Source organism: Ascaphus truei, chromosome 4, assembly GCF_040206685.1.
Source record: "Ascaphus truei isolate aAscTru1 chromosome 4, aAscTru1.hap1, whole genome shotgun sequence".
In the NCBI taxonomy this organism is placed as follows: domain Eukaryota; kingdom Metazoa; phylum Chordata; class Amphibia; order Anura; family Ascaphidae; genus Ascaphus; species Ascaphus truei.
In genome coordinates this window covers 342,993,473-343,015,684 of record NC_134486.1, presented here as the reverse complement: position 1 = coordinate 343,015,684, position 22,212 = coordinate 342,993,473, and the positions used below count along the sequence as shown (strand labels likewise).

General features: G+C 42.7%; 1 protein-coding gene across 1 annotated transcript in view; it reads right to left on the bottom strand.

The window, feature by feature from the left end:
* ELOVL5 (ELOVL fatty acid elongase 5) overlaps positions 1 to 20,804 on the bottom strand; it is a 52,815-nt gene extending 32,011 nt beyond the window's left edge. Inside the window, exons 1-3 of the mRNA XM_075598182.1 lie at positions 20,674 to 20,804; positions 16,694 to 16,760; positions 10,030 to 10,217 (exon numbers count right to left, since the gene is read on the bottom strand). Of these exons, the coding sequence (XP_075454297.1) occupies positions 10,030 to 10,217; positions 16,694 to 16,751 (246 nt within the window). The 5' untranslated portion in view covers positions 16,752 to 16,760; positions 20,674 to 20,804. The remainder of the gene's footprint in view (positions 1 to 10,029; positions 10,218 to 16,693; positions 16,761 to 20,673) is intronic.
* Positions 20,805 to 22,212: the final 1,408 nt, after the last annotated feature.

The window sequence follows — 22,212 nt, the reverse complement described above, 5'->3', positions numbered from 1 at the left end:
CCCGAATTCGTGGGACTAGCCGAGCTCGAATAAAGTGTGTCGCCAGTGTAACTTGGTGACATCCTGCCCATTTTAACTATTTATTTTTTCAGCATTTGAATCAGGGGTCTTGGTTGGAGCTGAAACTCACTATTTTTAGCTCCAGTGACCCCTAGGCCCCGAGATCCATACCGGTGTCCTTTTCTGGTCATTAAAAGACAGCCGCAGTTATCCAATAGGAAGCTTGTGACTTGCTACTGGCCCGTGGAACCCGCAAGATCTGGCAGCTATTTTGATTTCCTTAAAAGTTTGCTGAAACACCCGCAACTAAACCGATCACTATCCTGTTAATACCCCAGTTTGAAGATTGTAAAAGAAGGTTTATAAATCACACACAGGGTTGTGGATTTAATTAGGCCTATAAAATATTTCTAGGAACTGTACAATGGTGTTTTATTTTTATGAAACTATAATAGTGCAAATCCCCAATACCTCTGTCAAACACATGTTTAATTCGACAGTGATTTTAACCAATTCTTTTGGATGCTCCACTTTCATGCACCACCTAGTTGGGGTTAAGGCAGAACATTCTATTTCCTCACAGACACAAAAAGAGCATTGATGTTCTGTAAATATGTGTTATATATGCAGATACTGTACATTCAATAAAATGAGCAATCTGCATTCTCTGCTTTAAATCGAGAAGACTTAGGATAACGATTTCCCAAACCGCTCCTCAGGGAACCCCAGCTAGGGAGGTGAACAAACCTAATTTACATATGAATATGATGTTGGGCAGTTGGCTAAGAAACCTTGTCCCTTATTCTGTAAGGCTGAGATAAGTGCCGATGACGTGTGATCGCATGGAAAGCCCCATTGACTTTAATGGGGCTTTTCCAGAGATAGAACGTCATCTGCGCGCTTCACGCCTTACAGAATAAGGGCCAAGGTCTGTCTCAATTCTCTGAACAGAGCTGCGTTAAATCAGGGCTCATAACATTACCTAAAACAGGAATAAATGTTACATTGCCTGAGGTTAACGCGTATCCTCAAAGTAAGTACATGCAAAAACAATAGCTTACATCACATTTGCATAGGCTTAAAGTCACATAATTGTAGCATAACATTGCATTGTCTTCCATTAACGCAACATTATGCATATCTTGCATTACTCATATACAGTCTCTGAAACAGGTCTAAAGAGAGGGAAATAATGCAATATTAGGGAACTTATACTTAACTGTGGTGTTCAACTCATCCGGCCCTGTAACAGTACTCAGGGCCTGGATGTGAGTAACGCAAGTTTAGGTATGACCTAACTAGTATAGCATGAAGTCCCTGGCACCTTAATGAACTTTAGTGGATATGTTAGAACACCTAATTAGCATGTCATTAACACTACCAGCTGTTACACTTAACACTATGCTCTTCAACTGAGCAAAACATGGACTTTATGGTACAGTGTGCTTTAAAGATACAGTTACTGTGCCTTACGGTCACGTTAAGTTAAAGTCATGTTAAGTGACTTCCTGTACTGGTGCTTGGTGGTTCTGGGCCTGAGACTGCCAATTGGCACCAGTCAGTTATCATTTGCAAACATGTGCCCACAGGGAACTGGAGTGTGTCAATTAACTAATGTAACATCAGCCAGCCGGGTAATATATATATTCTTTGCCAACCTGTGACAGGAGAAGAGCTAGTCACCTGGCTGTGAAAGACTGTAAATAATCTGCTCGGTGAGTAACATCATCAAGCAACAATGCGGCATCTTTTGCTGTTGAGCAGAGAGTGGGTGTTTAGGGGTCGTTTAAACATTTGAGAACGCGGGAGGCCCCTCCGATCATGGAACGGAAGAAGTCATCCCCTTCCGTTCCTGATCAGTGCCAAACAGCCAGGGATCTTTGGACGTAGCTGCTACGTCATTGTACTCATGGGGTGTCAGACCTCATGACGTTGTAGCTATGCCCTTGGGCGCCCAAAGGGTTAAGGGATTTGTTGAGCAGGTCGGGGTATCTCTCCTGATCGAGGGATGGGAGGGGTGAAAGGATATTTAGGGGCTTTGTTGAACATCAATATGAGTTTACTTATTCTAATCGCTTATATACTAAATATGCGTCTCACATGGATTTGCAAAGAGCAAAAGAAACTGCTACCTAAATAACCCCTTTTTTACGAATGTCCAATATTTGCCAGTTTCCCACATCTCTAGTTCTGACGTACAGGGTCTCCTATTGTAGTTATTCACTAGTAGGCCCCTTTCAATATGCTGTGCAGCCGGCCCTACCCTTCCAAAAGAAGCTTCATTCAAAGACGGATTCAGGGCATATTGCATAAAGAGTCACACGTTCATATCATTACACGTTTCTCATTTCCAATCTGGTTAAAAACTTCTGACAACTATAATCCAACCGCAAAGGGCATGTGAATGACCCCTGGCCTGTCTGCCTCTGACAGTTTCATTACAGATGCTCAAGCAGCCAAGTGAACTTATTTACAGTCAAACTCATGTTTGAGCCAAAAAGTGTGTGATGTGAACGTTTGTAACATGTTGACGCGGTTATCTTTTTTTATTAAAGTATAATATTTTTTACGTGTTTTTAAATATATCCCAAATTATATGACAATGCTGTTCTGAACCGCCTTCTAATTATTTTCTCTCCCGGCCCCTTTGAAAAGAAAAAGAAATAGCTAAAGAGCCCTGGTATAGAGCATGAAAATCCTTGCAAAAAGGCTACATACATAACACACAGTTCATGTTTCTAACAGAGAAACCCAGCGTGGAAACAGGCTGATGCATGAAAAAAGCAATGCTGCAAAGCTGTATTTAGCAGAAAACCACCAGGTGCAGCCATACACTTAATTGCAGGGTCATAATTACAATCTTGTCACTCCGTGTAAATCATAGTAATCCCACAATAGATGCAATTTGATTTAAAGAGTATGTTTCCATCTTCTATACTGAACAGACAATAGCAACAATGGTAAACATAATGAATAATGAAAACATGCCTTTAACCTTCAAACACCGCATGTAGGCTACAGTAAGTAATTTAAGACTGATAATTGTGTGTGTGCTTCGTATACTGGTTTGGTGTGTGCTTTGTATACTGGTTAATTTGGTGTGAGTGCTTCGTATACTGGTTAGTTTGGCGTGTGTGCGTTTCGCATACCAGTTAATTTGGAGCGTGTGTTTTGATGGCTGGTTAGGTTGGTATGTGTGCACTTTGCATGCTGGTTAGTTTGGCGTGTGTGTGTATACATTATTTATATATATACATACATACATACTACACTAACCAGTATACGAAGCACACTTCATTGTGAAACTTATTTAGTTAAATACCACAGAGAAGAAAATAAAATGGTGTGTGCCGAGCACACTTCATTTTAAGTGAAACTTCTTTGTCTTTTGTCACTGTTTTGTCACAGAAATCGTATTTGTGATGGTGATGTTTTTAATTACAAATCAAAAGCACAATTTTAGTGCCAAAACACAAAGAAGTTTGACTTAGAATGCGTGTTTTAGCTATTTTCACGTCTATATTTATAGTGAGTGTGAATTCCGTGTGTGTCAGTCAGTCAGTCAGTGTGTGTGTCAGTCAGTGTGTGTGTCAGTCAGTGTGTGTGTGTGTGTGTGTGTGTCAAGTCAGTGCGTGTGTGTGTCAGTCAGTCGGTGTTTGTGAGTCAGTCAGTGTATGTGTGAATCAGTCAATGTGTGTGTGAGTCAGTCAGTCAGTGTGTGTCAGTGTGTGTCTGTCAGTCAGTGTATGTGTGTCTTTCAGTCAGTGTCTTTCCTCTCCCTCCCCTGACGTCACTGATGGCCTCTTCTGCGAGCAGTGACGTCACTTCCATCATGGAATTTTGTTACAACACAAGGGATTTTTCCTATCAAAACTCTGTAGGTGCCAGCAAAAAACTTTCACTTCAAAAATCTTTACAGTATGAGTTCAGTCTCTTTAGGGCACAGTGTATCTTATTATTTCAGGATCACCGCTTAGAATTGTGGCTACATAATCCTTTTGTCAATTTACTCTATCTTGTGTTATTCATGGACTAATGTGGCCTGGTGCATTTGCTGGAAAGGCCAGACTAACTAACTGACCCCGTTCATATTTACTCATGCGGATCAAGTGTACTTTAGTCTGAAATCACACCATGATATAAGCTCAGCCAAATGCACTTTTGTCCATATTTATGGGACTGCACCCACATTCACAGTAATAAAAAGTAGCTCAACAACATATAAAAAACAGAATCTCTTAGCAGCAGTACATCATTATTGATTAATGTTACCTTTTAATGTTAAAATTAACTAGTAATGTTCTGCAAATGTGTATTTTAACCCCTTTGCACCCAAAATGGGCAAGTAATTGCTATGTAATACAGTTAAGGGCTGAATCATTGTCAAGACATTGGTGCGTTACACATCAGGATTGTAACTCTAACCAGTCAAAATTTCCCATTCTTCTATGTCCAGAGACATTGCCGTCTCAGTACAAGACGTGGCTTCTGCACGGCTCTCATACACTGAACAAGGTGTTCGGTACGGTCAGCGGCCATTAAGATGATACATTTTCCCCTTCCTTCCTCACTTTTCAAGAGACACAATTTGTGGATAAGTTCAACTGATTTAAAATAAGGACAAAACATAGAACACAGACAGAGCCCAGTGCTACATCCAATGACACAAATACACAGTAAAGTACCTTTTATATATATATATATCTAAAATAAAAACATTTGGTCATTTAGTTTGATTCTTTGGCCAAAGCATCATAAGCTTGCACACCAAACGTCAAGGTAGACCAAGTCTGTGCAAGTTGGCCAAAGAATCAAACTAAATGACCAAATGTTTTTATTTTAGATATATATATATATATATATTAAGGTACTTTACTGTGTATTTGTGTCATTGGATGTAGCACTGGGCTCTGTCTGTGTTCTATGTTTTGTCCTTTATTTAAGTATATATTGCCATGCCCAGTAGCACTCCGCTTTGACACCTATATACATATAAATTGTGGTTACTTTGGGGGTTTAATAGGAGCTTACTGGGTATCTCTGTTCTAAGTTCAACTGACATTTTTATTTTATTTAAAACCACTGATGGTCTTCATGCAATTAGCAAGTATTAGTATTAAAATTAGAATCTATATAGGACAAGGGGGCGTCTTATATTATACTGGAGATACTAACCCTACTGCCTTACACTGAGACGTATCACTGCCCGCAAAACATTTCCTTGCCTAATTCCACGCTGTAATAAGATACCAAGCTGTTCTGTTGTTACCTGTGAATTTTTAGAAAATGTGTGAGTGCTGAAATGTTGTAATGCCTTTGTGAACCAGAGTGCAAGAATCCACACTGAACCCGCTAAGAAGATTAAGTGTTGTGATCCTCAGGCTTTCAGAAACAAAGTACCGTACATTATGTATCTGAGAGAAGAATTTCAAATATATTTGCCGTTGTGGAGGGTGTGCATACCAATGGTATTTAGGGTCAGAATTATTAACTCTTCCAGTGTTACGTTTGTGGGGGCATTTTTTATTTTATTTAACTACTGCTCTTCGAAATATTAACGGTGTATTTCAGGACTCTTACACTCTCCACAAGGGCCAGATAAGAAAACATTTAAAAACAGAAGAACCACAAGCTTATTGTAATGTAATTAGTAGTTAAACATTTAACTTAGAAGTGTGTTTCAGTGTTAAAAACTGCAGTTTGAAATTAGCATGGGCAGATAGTCCAAGGACCATATTGAGGCCATCCGTGGGTCGCCAGTTCAAAAGCCTTGAAATTAGTAAAACAAGTGTAATGTTTACAAATAAATTGGCAACACAAAAACACTAACAATTGTTGTCATGCCAACAACATAACTTTTTGACGTGCGCAAGTCCGATGTCTATTATAATGTTGAAAAACCGTCACCGGGGTGACGTAAACAGAAGCGGCGAGGCCTCCACTTCTATTTTGATCGGACTTACCACTTTAAACAGCCACTGGCCACTGCCGTGCCAAGGCCTGTGTCATACAAGGTACATTATTCCCACATCAAAAACATTAAGAAAATGGAAAATTTGGCTTACAGAAAAGGTTTTTCCTTCAGTCCTAATTACAACGGGTAGTTATACTCGGCCTACTGAGGTAGGGAAGAGAAAAAAAATGGGGGGGGGGGGTGAGAGGGTGAGTACATAAAGGTATCTATTCCCCATTTCAGATCAGAATTGTTGTTAACAATGATAAAAAAAAATGACCACTACAGAAGTATTTATTAAATGAAAGGAGGGAAGTGATGTGTGCTGCCATGATGTAATGAAAGAAAATACATTTTTGCTTAGCCAAATGTTTTCTTTCTTCCCGATCCATCAGGCAGCACATAGGGAATTGTTACAGCAATTACCAAAAGGGAGAGAAAGACACAGAACAGAAGCTTGTAGGACTTTCCTGCCAAATGATGTATCATGAGAGGTTTGTAATGCTCTGTAAATGCATGGATCTTATTCCATGTAACTGCGTTACAGAGCTGTTCTGCTATGCCTGCACCTTACGGGCCCCCAGGATGTAGCTACCGCCCTTGTTGAATTCATGTTTAGTCCCTGAGGAAGTGGATGCTTGGACAGGTGATCTGCTATGGAAATTGCTTCCTTTTGTCTATCTCACAACTGATCTACTTGAGCAAAGAATCCCTTCTTTTTTCCTGCAAACAGAGCTAGCAGTCTGTCTGATCTTCCGAATTCCTCCATCTGTTTCAGATACCATTTCAAGCATCTCGTAACATCAATGACGGTAATTATCTTTCGCACAGCTTGGATGAAGACATTACATATGTAGAACAGTTTCTTGATTCACTTATAGGAACGATGAAACTATGGGACAGAATCATCCTAAGAACTACTTTGTCCTCAAGAAAAACTATCTTTTAGTGAAACAAAATAATAAGTGCCCCTAGGAGAGCCCTTTAACTTCTGGCTCTGGACTGGGGTTTTCTCTTCTATAACACCTATTGCTATTTTTAATTATGTCCTTGGTGTGTCTAAACCATGCTCATATTCATCGTGCTATTTAGCCACTTTGCCAACAATTGTCGGGATTACATTAAAAATGTTCAATTTTTGGCATATACTGTATATAGTGAGTTTCCATATCAATACGAGATGGCAAAAACACACGTGTGCTGTATATGTACAAGTGTCATGTTCCCCTATTTTATTATAACATAATTTAAAGTTCATTTTTATGATCAATTTATTTATCATGCAATTTAATTCCATCAATTAGTGTGCAGCATTTACGAGGTGCTCTCGTCTGCTCGTCTTTAATTAAGAGAGTTGCAATTCACTCACATGTTCAGTAAACGTAATTGCAACTAGGAATGTTTTTGAAGTGAAACTTCTTTGCTGGCGCCTACAGGGTTTTCATGGGAAAAAATCCTTGCGTTGTAACGAAAAACCGCAACGCGAGTGATGTCACGGTAGAAATAGGCGCGCGCCGTCGTGTACAAAAAAAACAATATTTTCGGATCTCGGCCTTCGGCGCGCATGCGCAGAGGCCTCCTACACTCAGACACCAGCAGTAGGACACAGAGACCACCCACCCACAGAGACACACACACTGACTGGCACACAGACTGACACACAAGGAAGTCAGTTATTATAAATATAGAAGTGCAAATATCTAAAAACACGTGTTCCAGGTCAAACTTTTTTGCATTTTGGCACTGAAATTGTGTTTTGATTTGTAATGAAAAACATCACCATCACAAATACAATTTCTGTGACAAAACAGTGACAAAAGACAAAGAAGTTTCACTTAAAATGTGCGTGCTCAGCACACACACACACACTTATTTATTTTTTAAGATGAAGTGTCTCAATTTCTGTTTCTTTCAAATGGTTTATGATAGAGAGCCTTCAACACTAGGTTCAGGTTTCATACTGATTCTTGGCCCTATACTGTATTTTGTATTGCTTTTACAAATCTAATAAGCAGATATTCTGCAATTGGGTGGGCCCTGAGCGGTTGTCTGAACTTTGAGGATGTTGGGTTTAATTCTTTAAGAAAACCTTGCAGAAAGTGTAGAACTAGAGCTATAAAGGCACATATTTAGGTCTGCTATACTAAGGGAACACACTCAGAGGTAATTTTCAAAAAGATTCAATCTTTTTCAAAATTACCTCTGAGTGCTGTCTCGTTCCTACTGCGTTGCTGAGGCTGCACAACTGCTGTGAGGAACACACACACACACACACACACACACATACATAAAAATTTGGATTAGCTTTAAATAAAATATATTTATATTATTAATAACAATAATAGCGTATATATATATATATATATATATATATATAATTTTTTTTTTTAAAGCTAATCCAAATTTCTGCTTTAATCTACAAACTGACAACCCTTAAATGCGGTACGACATTATACACCAAGGGTGGGCAGCTCGAGATCTAAAGTGCCACCAACAAGCCAGGTACAGGTGAACCCCGTTATAGCGCGGTCCTCGGGGTCCACCCGAGACAACCGCGTTAGTAACGGGGTCGCGAAAAACAAAATGGTCGCCGCAAAAAAAAATGGCCGCTGCATCACTGCTACTGCGTCTGCCGGAAGGAAAGCTGAGAACTCTCCAAGCGTTCCCAGACCCGGTGGGGCAGCGGCAACCACACACAGCTCTTACCTGGCATCTGGCAGCTCTGCTCCCCGTCTCTGTTAGTGTTAGGAATGCCCAGCATATCACTGCTGTGTTACGATCGCACTGCGCATGGGATCGGCTTTCAAATAAGAGACTGTGGCGTCCCTGCTTTGTTTACATGAGCCATGTGCCGTGACGTCACATGACCCCGCTGGAACGGAACTGCAGAGGAGCAGGCAGCCCACATCTCACAAGCCGCACCGAGTGCAGCGAGTGCACAGAGCGCCCACAGAACACTGTGTGAACACCGTGTTTGAGAAGGTGGTTACTGTGAGTAGGGAGGGGGTTACTGTTTGAGCAGGGGGGATATTTTTAGCAGGAGGGTACTGTGAGCGGGGGGGGGGGGATACTGTGAGAGAGGGGGGGGGTACTGTAAGCAGGGGGGGGTACTGTGTGAGCAGGGTGTACTTTGAGCAAGGGGGGGGCTGTGAGCAGGGGGGGGATGTTTTGTCCCAATTTTGCCCGACCACCCCAAAAAAAATTTTTTTTTTTAAAACGGGAGCCACGTGAAAACCGTGTTATAACCGAATTCGCGTTATACCGGGTCGCGCTATAACGGGGTTTACCTGTATTATGGATATCCCTGCTTCAGCACAGGTGGCTCGGTCATTCTGACTGACATTCTGACAGGGTAAAATTTGTGCTGAAGCAGGGATATCCTTAAAACCTGACCCATTGGGGGCACTTGAGGACTCTAGCTGGCCACTCCTGTTGTACACTTTAAAATGCCAAATTCACTCCAACGAACGCTACTTTTGCTTGGCCGAGAGCAACGTGTGACCGCATAAGGCAACTCATCCACCGCCATTGCAGACTACCCTAAGCCCACCTCCCACACCCCCTTCCACATAAGCTCCATCCTTAATGCCTGTGGGCTCCCTATAAGCACTGTGCGGAGCTCCAGTGACCCAGGATAGAGACTACCAGACCCCAACATGAGCAGGTAAGCATTATGGAGCCTTTAAGGATAACCAGCATCATTACAATAATGAGCGTGACCTTTTAAGGAGACACGCCAGAGAGCCACGTACTCTCCCCTGCCCGGGTAACCCACCTTCTAGAGTGGTTCCCTTTTTACGGTTAGAAGATATCCTGGGGGTTTCCCTACACAATAGAAAAATATGTAATAAGGTGAAGTGGTTGTTCCACCTGCCAATTAGCTGTGTTGAAAAAAGAAAAAAAAATAGACCTAGCAATGCAGTTATAATGACACATTGAGAGCGTTTCCTCACAAGAAGTAACCCACTTCCTCCGAAATCTGCTCTTCTCTGCAGCAGGGCTGTGTATATTTTATGACACATGGGATATCATGGGTCCCTTTCACTCCACGGGGTAAAACAGGCTTGAAGTCTTACCTCGTAGAACATGTAAAGTGAGAGCAATGTCAGCCCCAGGTTATAAACCACTAGAATGCCCCTGGATGAAACAGGTTTTCTGTCCTGCATGTACTTCGGTCCTATCCATACGATAAATAAATACAGGACAGTGAAGAGAAACGTGGGCACATAGTTATCCATAAAGAGCCATCCTTTTACCCTGGGATCTGAAACATAATGCAAACACATACAATGAGATTAGAAAACGGATTACAGCAAGCAAGGAACAAGGTGTTTTGCTGGCAGAAGAGTAGAATTCTAAGGTGTAATAAAGCCAGGAAACAAGGACTATCTAAAGCAGAGGTAGCCAACTCCAGTCCTCAAGAGCTACCAACAGGTCAGGTTTTCAGGATCTCTCTGCTTAAGCACAGGTCGCACAGTCTTCCACTGAGCCACCTGTGCTGACGCAGGGAAATCAGTAAAACCTGACCTGCTGGTAGCTATGAGGACTGGAGTTGGCCACACCTGATCTAAAGATTGCCATATGGAGTAAAATAGTATGTTATCAATCCTATTTTGCAGCTTCATTGCTCAGTGACTCTGAACCCGGTTTTGTTTTATTTTTTATTTCACCTGAAACAGAAATGAAGGCCCATACTGACTAAGTGGCGCTATGTCAGAAGGGGCTGCAAGGTGTCTTATGCCAGATCACTGCTTATTAAATATGGACCCTCAAATGTAAGGTGCACTTTGGAACCTCTCTATCCCAGAAAATGTGCAGCTGCAATACTGAAGAAGTAGCACACAGACTTCCAACCAGCCTGCTCTTACTTACAGAACAGAGATCCTAAATGTTACCACAGCGTCTGCCAATGGCAAACCAGCTGCAGTCACTTGCAGGCTAAGCTGACTCACTTAGCCTAGTACTGATGCCTGGTCATTATGCTTTAGTAGGCAAATTAAATACCCGAGCACAATTACGGTAGGAGAAATATTTAAGATTTAAATTTGGAAGATCAAAAAACAAAAGCTGGTGGCAGGCGAAACTGTGAGACACACACACACACACACACTTCCATGGCACAAGAAGAGATTTAAACAGTACAAGTAAAAAGGGTTAAAGGATTCAAACTCACAATCTTCTGTATTGTAAGAGGTAAAAAAAGGTCCTTTCAGCCTGGTCCAAATGTAAACGCATTCAAGAGCGTCAATCACTCATACCATGGAAGGCAGCGCTTGGCGTTCAGCGCTGTCGCTGTTGGGGGACACACCCTCCATCCGGTCCCGTAAGTCACAAGGTGCTGGCGTCGCAGCGCCGTCGTTCTCTCAAGCTTGCTTGCGATGCACCCTACGAGTTTCGTGGGCGCTCCCGCACACTTCTTCAGGTGTTAGTATCTGTAGTAGTACCTCCATCTACTAAACCCTGAAGTGGGCAGAGCGCTCACAAAATGCCAAGGGTGTGCCACTAGCAAGCAAGTTTGAATGAGAGGACGACGGAGCCGTGACGCCAGCACCTTGCGACTCCCAGGGATGGACGGGGGAGTTTACCCTAACAGCGGGGACGCGGAACACCAAGCACCGCCTTCCGCGGCAGGAGTGATTGTTTGCTTTTCGTTTACATTTGGACCAGGCTGAAAGGACCTTTATACATTTTACAATACAGAAGATTGTGAGTTGGCATTTTTTTTATCCCTTTATACTTGTACTGAATAAATCTCTTATTGCACCATATAAGCATTTTGCGCTGTTATCTTCTAGGAAGAAAAACGCCACGTCACCACAAGAACACTTATGAGCAGCAGTACTTCTACATAATAGAAAACACTTAACCATTTATTGTACCACTAATGTCAAACATTTTCATGGTACCCTTTACTTATCTTAATTAATAATTTTTCACCTTAACACCACCTACTTCAAGTACATAGAGTGTGATTTTTCTCCCAACACATCATACAGACAGACCACGTCACTGGATCTATCCAAGAATTATGACCAATTACGCTGTTCAATGCGAAAGAGGATAAATGCTGCACACCAAGTAACGTAATAAGAGATGATACAGTTACCGGTGCTGCCATCCATGAACGAAAGGCTGCATCCAATCCACGGTACACAAAGAGATGGAGGACAGGGCACACGGATTTTAAAATAGAAAATCTTTATTTAAGCTAAGTGTTAGCTTAAACAAATATTTTCTATTTACAAATCTGTGTGCCCTGTCCTACATCTCTCTCTCTTTTTTCCAATTACTCTGCTCCCCATTGCTTGTAATCCCTTATAACCAAAGTGCAAAGAAGCAGGCACCACACAAAAATAATGTTCTAGAGCAGCCATGTGCTGTAGCTGCAGTGTTGTAGGCTCAGGGAAAACATGACTTTACTGAAAAGATTGGATTCCTACAACAGTCTGCAAGCACAGCAGGTTAAGAACCTGGGTATCCACAGGCTAAGAACCTTGGGCCACGTTTATAGTTGGTGCACGTGCGCCGCGAACTACAGGCATTACCTCTATGAGGCAGGCCACAGAGCTTGCGCGCTGAAGCCGACTGAGCGACTCTTCATCAGACTTTCAATTTTCTATTTGCCGCATGACGGCCGGGTCACGTGCGCGGTTCTGCCAATGAGGGCCAACCGCGGACGTGACGTCTCGTGCCACGCCTCGCCGCAACCACTATACCCAGAAATCGCGGGAGCGATAGGGGTGCGTGACGTCACGTGCAAACTATAAATTAAGCCTTAGACTATACGCCCCGAAGAAGGCAGGGGGGTGTGCAAACTGGGGGACACAAGTTTTTTCAGAGGGGGCATAGCGGCTGCAGAGGCCCCGCGCTCTTCCCCAAGGCATTTAAATGAAATGCTGGGGGACCGCAAGGCCTCTGCAACTTCACTTGCCTTATCTCCGGCAACACAACGCCATGGCAACGTGACGTCACCTTACCCCGCGGCGTCATTTGACGTCAGAGACATGGTAAGGAGGGGGCCGTGAGCAGCAGGTGGGAGAGTGCAAACAGGGGGCAAGTTTGCGCACCCCTAGCCTAAGGCCTAAGTGACACAGCTTCCTACAGTTTAAAGCTGCTCCCCCATGCTAGAGAAGATTATAGTCCCATTAATTTGAGTAGAGCTGAACTTTTCCCCAACACTGGAAAGCGGCTTCGCACCTAATGGAATATGGGCTTAAGGAGGAGACCTGGGGGTCCGAAGCATACAGATACTCTGCATTACCACACAACGCCAAGTGCAGAAACTCACATGTCCACAGACTGCCCCAAAACCAGTGCTCCTTAGTATTCTTTACAGACCAATTTATTAGTGATCTATTATTTTTGACTTTAAAAATACACACGTAAATGAAGGTTCAAAACAACTACTAATAACAATATCATGACAACGTCTATTGCACAATGTTGAATAGGAGGGCAGCCATCTTTAAAAACTGCCAAATCACTTACATCTTATCCCTTTCAGTGCTTCTGGAGTCATGGGCTCTCAGTGCCACGGCCCCTCTGGCACAGTGCAATCATGTGACTGTGGTGGCCATTTTTGAGGAACTGGAAGAGGAGGGATCGTCGTTCTCCGTTTCCTCCTGGTTAGATCGTGTCCTGCGCTCTATGGGAACATAGGACGCGATCTAACCCAGAAAACACACGACCTTTGAGCGTGATGTAATCACTACGCCCTTTGGCATTCAATGGGTTAAGAATGTACATTTTCAAACATTGGGAAACGATGTGAGTTGCGAATAACAGTGATTTAAGGACCGAAGATAAACAAGACATGAATGTTATACTTTAAGGCAGACTGCACCTTTTAAATAATTTGCACGGGTGTACTATAAATGCTATAAACATTTTCAAAACACAATTACTGCAATATTCTTACTTTCTCATCAGGAATGAGTAACTTTATTTTTCTGATATCATGTATTTTACTGGAGAGGCCAAATTACGTTTTTTTTTTGTGTTTTTTTTAAACTTCTCTCGGAGTCCTACTTAGAGATGGTGTGAAAATTTGCCACCCCAAATTCTTTGTGGTGTTTACAACACAACTCGATTTGCGGTTTTAATCTTCACCCTCAAATTTGTCAGTTAGAAATGTGGACGGCTGCACCTAAACCGCCCGTCATTTCCCCTTCCCCCTCCCTTCCTGCGAATGTTTATATATTCGCCACCCACACCGAGCCAAACCCAGGAACACTTAGACCGGAGACTGCACCCCTATTTATACTCCTCCCGAAAGCGAATGCCAAAACTAAAGAAATATTCAATTTATTTGCAAATGTGCAGACGTTAATGGGGGGGGGGAGTTTCGGGCCATGCGCACACAATCATTTTAAAAGAAAGGCGACAAATGTACCGATCGGAGACTGAGCCACAAATATCCACGTGAAGAAATGCCACATTCATGCGCAGACGCATGTCTGCAAATACTTTCCTTCATCTCTTGTCCTACTTGCTTTGGAACAGCACAAACCTGTCAATACCACTCTTCTTCACCCAATGTTTAACCCAACATCAGCAAGTGGACTGGTTTGTGTTGCTCCACAAGATTTGAATCACACTGATATTTTCTGTGCAAGTGACATCACAAATCAAAGATGTCCGTCTCTGTGCTCCACAGGAGAAAATAAATAAGCATATCTTCATATAGACCATTTCGTGTACAGGTCAATGTTTCACATTTGAAGGTCATATTTTTTTTTATACTTCAAAATAAAAACTAGATTTCAAACGCAAATATATATATATATATGTTTCCTGATAAGAAAGATATATATTATTTTTTATTTTTATATAAATAAATAAAATGTAAGCAGAGAGAATAAATTAGGTATTTATTGGTAATGATGTAGTAATAAATAAATAATGCATGCCCCAATTCCTCATGATGGGTCAGATTTAAAAAAGAAATAAAGGCATACAAAAAATGGAACGTCATAATATTACTAAGCAAGCAGGCCTTGGAAAAATGAATGTTTGGGGATAGAATGTGTATGCTTAGCAGTTCCCTTATAACACTGAACTAATACAATCCTGGTCTCACTGTGAAGTAATGTCACCCTGAGCAGGACCACACACTTCTAACTGTGCCTGCAGGGAATATGTATTTACCAGAATAGGAATATACACATGGGGTTATGAATGATATTCACGTAAATGTATGAATGTATTGACATTTAACCAGGAACTTTCCAGGTATACTGGTCCCAGTGCGGTGTCTTGTTCTGAAGCTTGATTTCCATTTGTTTGAGAATATCCACATTAAAAATAGAAATGCTAGGTGAAAATTTATTTTAGATGAATCCCTAAAGATGTAACTTCCTACAGCATGGCACTGCTAATAATTTGGCCACCGCGTTTTTTTTAACTATATTACGTAAACCAGTGCTGCAGCAGCACATATATTTTATCATCAGTAGAGATTTGCAAGTCTCCCCAGATTCAATTCTACTCAGTTCGGAGCAGAACGTGCAAATATTTTGAAGCCAAAAGTTCTAGTGAAATGGCCAAAATTGTTCAAAATGTGCTTTAAAAGTTGCAACATAGTAACCCACGGATATAGTTGTTTTTTTTTTTTAAATATATGTTTGACTGAATTTATTCAAAAGCTAAATTAAAATCGAACATGCCGTGCTTTTTAGCATTATGCAAACATTTGGATTGAAGCAAACTTTTTAGCGCAACAAAAAACGATCACATTTTGCTTAGGCGTGCGAACATTGTACCCATCACTATTCCGGAACCCCCTACTCCGATTTAGAAGATATTCTGATATTCAGAAGTGAGTGAAACACTGCATGCTGTAGTCATGTATGGCACAGCCATTCTTATGTGATTGGTGGTCATCTCATGCACAGCCTCGTTAGGTAGAATACATTCATTATATTGTGCGCAAGATTTCGGAAAGATCTTCAAATCAAGTTTCTTCTTCAGATCTTTAAATGTCATGTACAACATTCGTGTCTATTATTAACTACGTTGACCCAAAGCTTCCCATTTTCTATGACAATTCTGCATTGCAGTGTACTGTAATTGACATGAGTTGTTGATCTTAGGTCTTCTGGTGGTAAAACAATGGAGATTATATGATTCTTGGGATCACTGCTCCTTTAAACTCTGTCCACTAATTGAAACATTTTTTTCCCTGCAGCCCTATACAGATACCTACTTGTAAGTCACAGATTTATGAAAATAGAAAGCATGCAACACATCTGCCATTTTCTACAGGAAATAACACATCTGCCATTTTCTACAGGAAATAGCAGCTTTGCTGCCCAATTAGTACTGTAAGTGCACATAAAATGAGCCCATAGGAGGGTAATAACACTTTTTGGGAAAGATTGCACTTTTAAAACAGTCATCTTCTCTGAGAGTACATAAATATAAATATTTGAATATGCATTCATCGTGGATATTAACGCAACAGTTTGCAGCTTTGTATGTAAAGGTTTGTTTGGCAGATGGGGTTGTCATAGTTAAAGAGCACAAGAATTACACAGGCATATGATACAGTATGCGTCCCTTTCACCTCATTTCAATGCATCTTATTTGAATAACTGGATTTCCATTCCATTATACAGTATATTTGAATTGTTTTATAAAATATCTAATTACACACACAATGTGTGTATATGTATATATATATAAATATATATATATTTTTTTTTTTTTAAACACACCCACCAAATATTTACTGTAACTCACCTCTTGGTCCAAGCAGATCATCTAAATATCCATTTACTGCTTTATCCAAAGCCTCCATTTTTAAATCCTAAAAGAGAAATGACAAAAATATTTATTTAGCCTAAACAGTTCCATCAACTTCAAAACAAATACACTAATCTGCATAGCCTACGGCAGGGGGGCACGGTGGTTACAGAGGCCCCGCGATCGTGAGGCCTCTGTGACTTCCCTTATCTTGGAGTGGGCGCGAGCAAAGGGGGAGTGCAGATAGGGGGGCGCAGGGGGAAAAGTTTGCGCACCCCTGGCTACGGTATGAAAATGTATATGAAGCAGAATCTTTTCGTTGATCATAGCTATGTTTTAGGGAAGGGGTGGCAAACTCCAGTCCTCAGGGCCACCAACAGGACAGGTTTTCAGGATATCCCTGCTTCAGCACAGGTGGCTCAATCAGTGTTTCTGTCTCTGCAGTTCATTCATGACCTTTTCCCCAAAATAATACTATAATAATACTATATACGCTCATTGTAATCTGAATATGGAATTGAATTTCTTGTTCTCGTGATGTAATTCTCCTGCTATAGAGATTTGTCTACAAAAAGAAGTCCACGTTTACCCCAGACTACTTTATAATTTACCGTCATATTTTTTTTGTGCACACTTAAAAATTAAGTGCTACAAAAAGTACACGAGAATACTACATATCAAGGAAAACAATAAGATTTTGGACAATCTTAACATATATCCAACGTATAACATTTTATGGTATACAAATGTCAAATTTAAACACAAGAAATATTACTGACTTTACCTTTTGATTATATGAATTAGAATATAGAAATAAATACGCTTGTTAACAACTATATGCAATGTTAAACTCGTTGTTAATAAAAAAATACTTCTATCCTAATGCTTCCACGCCTACAATGCAATGCACTGTTGTACTCAGGAGCTAGGTTATCATTTAGTGTCCCCTCCCATAGGATTACATTACATGATGCCAATATTACTCCCGAGTGTCTCATTGCAGTGACTGGAACACGGGGAAGCAGAAGGTGTTTCCATGTAAATCTGTCAGCGGGTGTTTCAGAGCTTTGGAGGCGAAGGGAAAGAATGAGAGAAAAGAAATATGGAGAAAATAAAAGGAAAGTAATAGGGGGAAAGGAAGGGGAAAGTAGGAGCCGTCTGGACTCAAGCAAATTAGAAGGAAAATGATGTCACAGCATCAAAAGCTTAGGGGCCTACTGTATACCGTTCTTTTGGAGCAAAATTGGCTCACGGAAAACTCATTTGAAATTGTGCTTGTGTGAGCCTATATATTAACTTGAAATCTTCCAATCTGCACCAACAGCGTCAACAATTACGTTTTTTTTTTTGGTCACACAGAAATGGGTGTAATAAGAAGGCAGGGTGCTCAACTCCAGTAACCCCCCCCCCCCACCCAACAACAGATCAGGTTTTCAGGATATCCCAGCCTCAGCACACGTGGCTCAAGAGCCTCTGATTGAGCCACCTGTGATGAAGCCGGGATATCCTGAAAACCTGACCTGTTGGGAGGGGGGCTTAAGCACCCAGAAGACATACTAAAATAATGTTTCAGTGCGCTAAAAAAAAAAAGAAGGAAGAAGTGCATCAAAATCACCTGCAACGTTCATTTTGGCGTAAACACTAAAAGTCTCATAATAGTGTCGGGGCAGAATTAAGTTGCTATGCATCAAGCAAAATGTATTTAGCGCAGCACGGATGTTTCATTATACAGATAAACAAGATTTAATATTTTCAGTTTGAAGTACAGCTCAACCCTCTTATAACGCTGTTCCGTGCCAAAGAATCACATGGCGTTATAAGCGGGTCGCGTTAGAAATAATGTACAATTGTATGCATTGTACAATAAAGTATTTAAGACACCAATAATCGTGTTGTAAAGTATTCATCAATACAAAAACTGGGAGCCACACTTGCATCGCGTTATAAGCGGATTCGCGTTGTGTCGGATCGCGTTATAACGGGGTTGAGCTGTATGTAGTATTATAAATAAATATCAACATAACTCTGTGCCCAGGACATACTTGAAAACGAGAGGTAAATCTCAATGTATTACTTCCTGGTAAAACATTTTTATAAATAAATAATATTACAAATAATTTACATTTACCAACACTTGATATAAACAAAAACGACATCATTTTGTTTCATTTCATGTCCGCAACATGATGGAATGTGTCAAAAATCATTTCAAACCACGAATGATGCGTTATATGTCTTCGTAGTACTTTTTGGACTAAAATGTTGATGCACAATAAAAATTAAGATATTAATGATCTTAGTACATTCTGTAGGCCCCTTAGTGTTAGCAAATTGTTGCTTTGATCACACTGAACCACTTCGAAAATGCAATTTATTGAGCACGCCTGGACCCCTCGGCAGTGTGGATGGACACAGTGGAGGGAGAGAGATGGCTGGTTTGTGGTGAATTAGAAAGTTTGAAGAGCAATATAGGGGGAGAAAGGAAGAAGGAAGGAGAAAAGGATTATAGGACAGCTTTGTGAAAGAAATACAATAATGTGGGAGTATTCGACAAGAGAGCAAAAAATAGGAGGAAGGAGTGCGCTCAGATGAATAGAGGTGCAAGACACGTTGCCTCATGTGACACTGATATAGAAAGAGAGAGGTGACATCCCTGCTGAGAGGGAAAGAAAAAGGAGGGAGGAGGGAGAGGTTAAACTCACTGACAGGTTAGAAATATAACAGGGAGAGAAACTTGGGAGGGGGTGGGGGAGGAACTAGGACTGGGGGTGGACAGACAGGAAATAGGGGTGCAGCAGGGTGAGACAGACAGGAATTACGGGTGCGGGGGGGTGAAGACAGACATGAATTAGGGGTGCGGGGGTGGAGACAGACAGGAATTAGGGGTGCGGGGGGGGGGGGGTGAAGACAGACAGGAATTAGGGGTGCAGCAGGGTGAGACAGACAGGAATTAGGGGTGCGGGGGGTGAAGACAGACATGAATTAGGGGTGCGGGGTGGAGACAGACATGAATTAGGGGTGCGGGGGGGGGTGAAGACAGACAGGAATTAGGGGTGTGGGGGATGAAGACAGAGGAATTAGGGGTGCGGGGGGAGTGGAGACAGACAGGAATTAGGGGTGTTGTAGTGTTCTCCCCCATTCCCCCCCCGGGTTTATACATTATGGTAATGTAGACATATAACTGAATTTGTATGTTCATAACCTCCACCCAATAAAACAATCCCTGCACTCCTGGGGAGAGGTACCTACAAGTGATATGAATACAGGACATGTGAGAGGAGAGAAGGTAAAAGAGGAACAGAGAAAAGAGACAAACAACCTGTATGAAACAGAGCGGACATCTGAATGAAAGGAGAAGAGAAGAAATGAGAGGGAGGGACAAGAAAGGGGGGAGCTCTCCCCGTAACAAAAAAAAATACAAAGGAAATGACAGAGTGCTGCTGGCCATATATAGAGATGAGACCATGTTACTGACATCACCGCACACATCCCACCCAGCAACCCGCCTCACTCCCGCACCTACAGCACCCCTCAGTGTGTCCTCCTGACACACTCCCTTCCACGCAACTCCCTGACACAACTCCACTGCACGCAGCACGGCTCTACTAGTGCACAGGCAACAGGCACTGGGGAGTTGGGTGACCCTTTAGGTTACATCACCTTGCATGTGTCCCGGTGACATAATCCTACAGTGACCCCACCCCCCCTCTCTCTCCTGATCAGCAGCACTCTGACACCGAGATGTAGTCTTTCCTGGGCACACTGTGATGGGTAACATCATCTCCGAGTGATGCCCAGCACATGGCAACACTACACCCCCCCTCCTCCTCCCCTCCTTCGCAACTAGTGGTTTTCCAAGTGGATGATGCCCGACACAACACCACGAAGGAAAGAGAAAAAGAGAAAGAGATGGAGATGTATATATGCCTGTCCCGTGCAACCCCTCCCCCGGTACAAGCGGTATAAGGGGCAGTTACAGTGCAGTAGCCGGGCTCCGTTAGGTCTCGCAGTGGCGGCGGCAGCAGCAGCGGCAGGTGGAGCTTCCTGTGAGCAGGGTCCTTCCTCTTGTCCTCTCCAGCCCGGAGTGTCAGGGTGTCTGTGTGTGTCCCCCCCGCCCAGGGGAGGAGCCCCGGCCGCTCCCAGCCACACACAGCCGGGGACAGGGGACGCGTGAGGAGGCTCGCCTGATGAGAGGGAGGGAGGAGGGGGGGAGATGTGTAAGGAGAGGGGGGGAGATGTGTAAGGAGAGGGGGGGGGAGATGTGTAAGGAGAGGGGGGGGGGAGATGTGTAAGGAGAGGGGGGGGAGATGTGTAAGGAGAGGGGGGAGATGTGTAAGGAGAGGGGGGAGATGTGTAAAGAGAGAGAGGGGGGGTGTAAGGAGAGGGGGGGTGTAAGGAGAGGGGGGATGTGTAAGGAGGGGGGGATGTGTAAGGAGAGGGGGGGAGATGTATAAGGAGGGGGGGATGTGTAAGGAGAGGGGGGGGATGTGTAAGGAGAGGGGGGGGATGTGTAAGGAGAGGGGGGGTTGTAAGGAGAGGGGGTTGTGTGTAAGGAGAGGGGGGGGAGATGTGTAAGGAGAGGGGGGATGTGTAAGGAGAGGGGGGGGATGTGTAAGGAGAGGGGGGGAGTTGTGTAAGGGGAGGGGAGAAATATGGGTGGTACTAGAGACAGAAGGAGAGGTAGACAGAAGGAGAGATGTGTGTAGAGGGAGAGAGGAGAGAGACGTGAAAAGAGGGAAAGAGAGGTCTAGAGAAAGGGGGGGTGAGAGTTGTGTGGAGAGACGGGGAGGAGAGAGTTTTTTGAAGCGTGGGGCAGGGGAGATATGTTTAGAGAGGAGAGAGAAAGAGGGTAGAGTTGTGTGAAGGGGGGGGGGAGAGAAAGATGTGTAACGAGAGGGGGGGAGGTGTGTACAGAGAGTGGGACAGAGATGTGTTGAGGGGGGAGATGTGTGTAGAGAGGGTGAGAGGAGTGATGTGGGAAGAGGAGAGAGATGTATAGAGAGACAAGGGGAGGAGAGATTGGGGGTAGAGAAATAAAGAAGAGAATGAATGAGACCGATGGGGAACTTGAAATTATAGAGAGGGAGAAAATAAGAAAGGTGAGTAGAGAATGATAATTAGAGGGAGATATAACAAGAGAAACAGGAGACTAGAGAGGGAATGAGGGAGAAATAGAGAAGGGTGAATAATGAAGGAGAGAATTAACTCAGCTCAGGTAGAGAGAGAGTTAGAGAAGTGGAGTAATTAATTAGAGAGAAAGGGACAGGGGAGAGAAGTGAGGATAAGGGGGAGAGAAAGAGAAGTGGAGGGAATGAATGCAGGACAAAATGATGGGAGAGCGGAGGAGAAGGAATGAAGAGATTGAGGAAAATCTAATAAAATTGATGGAAGAGGTTTGTAGTTAAAGAATTGATTGGGACAAAAGGTACTGTACTGGGGGGGAGGTGGTAGCCCAAAAAGAAGAGGAGGGGGGGGGGCGCGGAAGATGGGCGTTAGACAAGGCAAGAAAGAGGTGG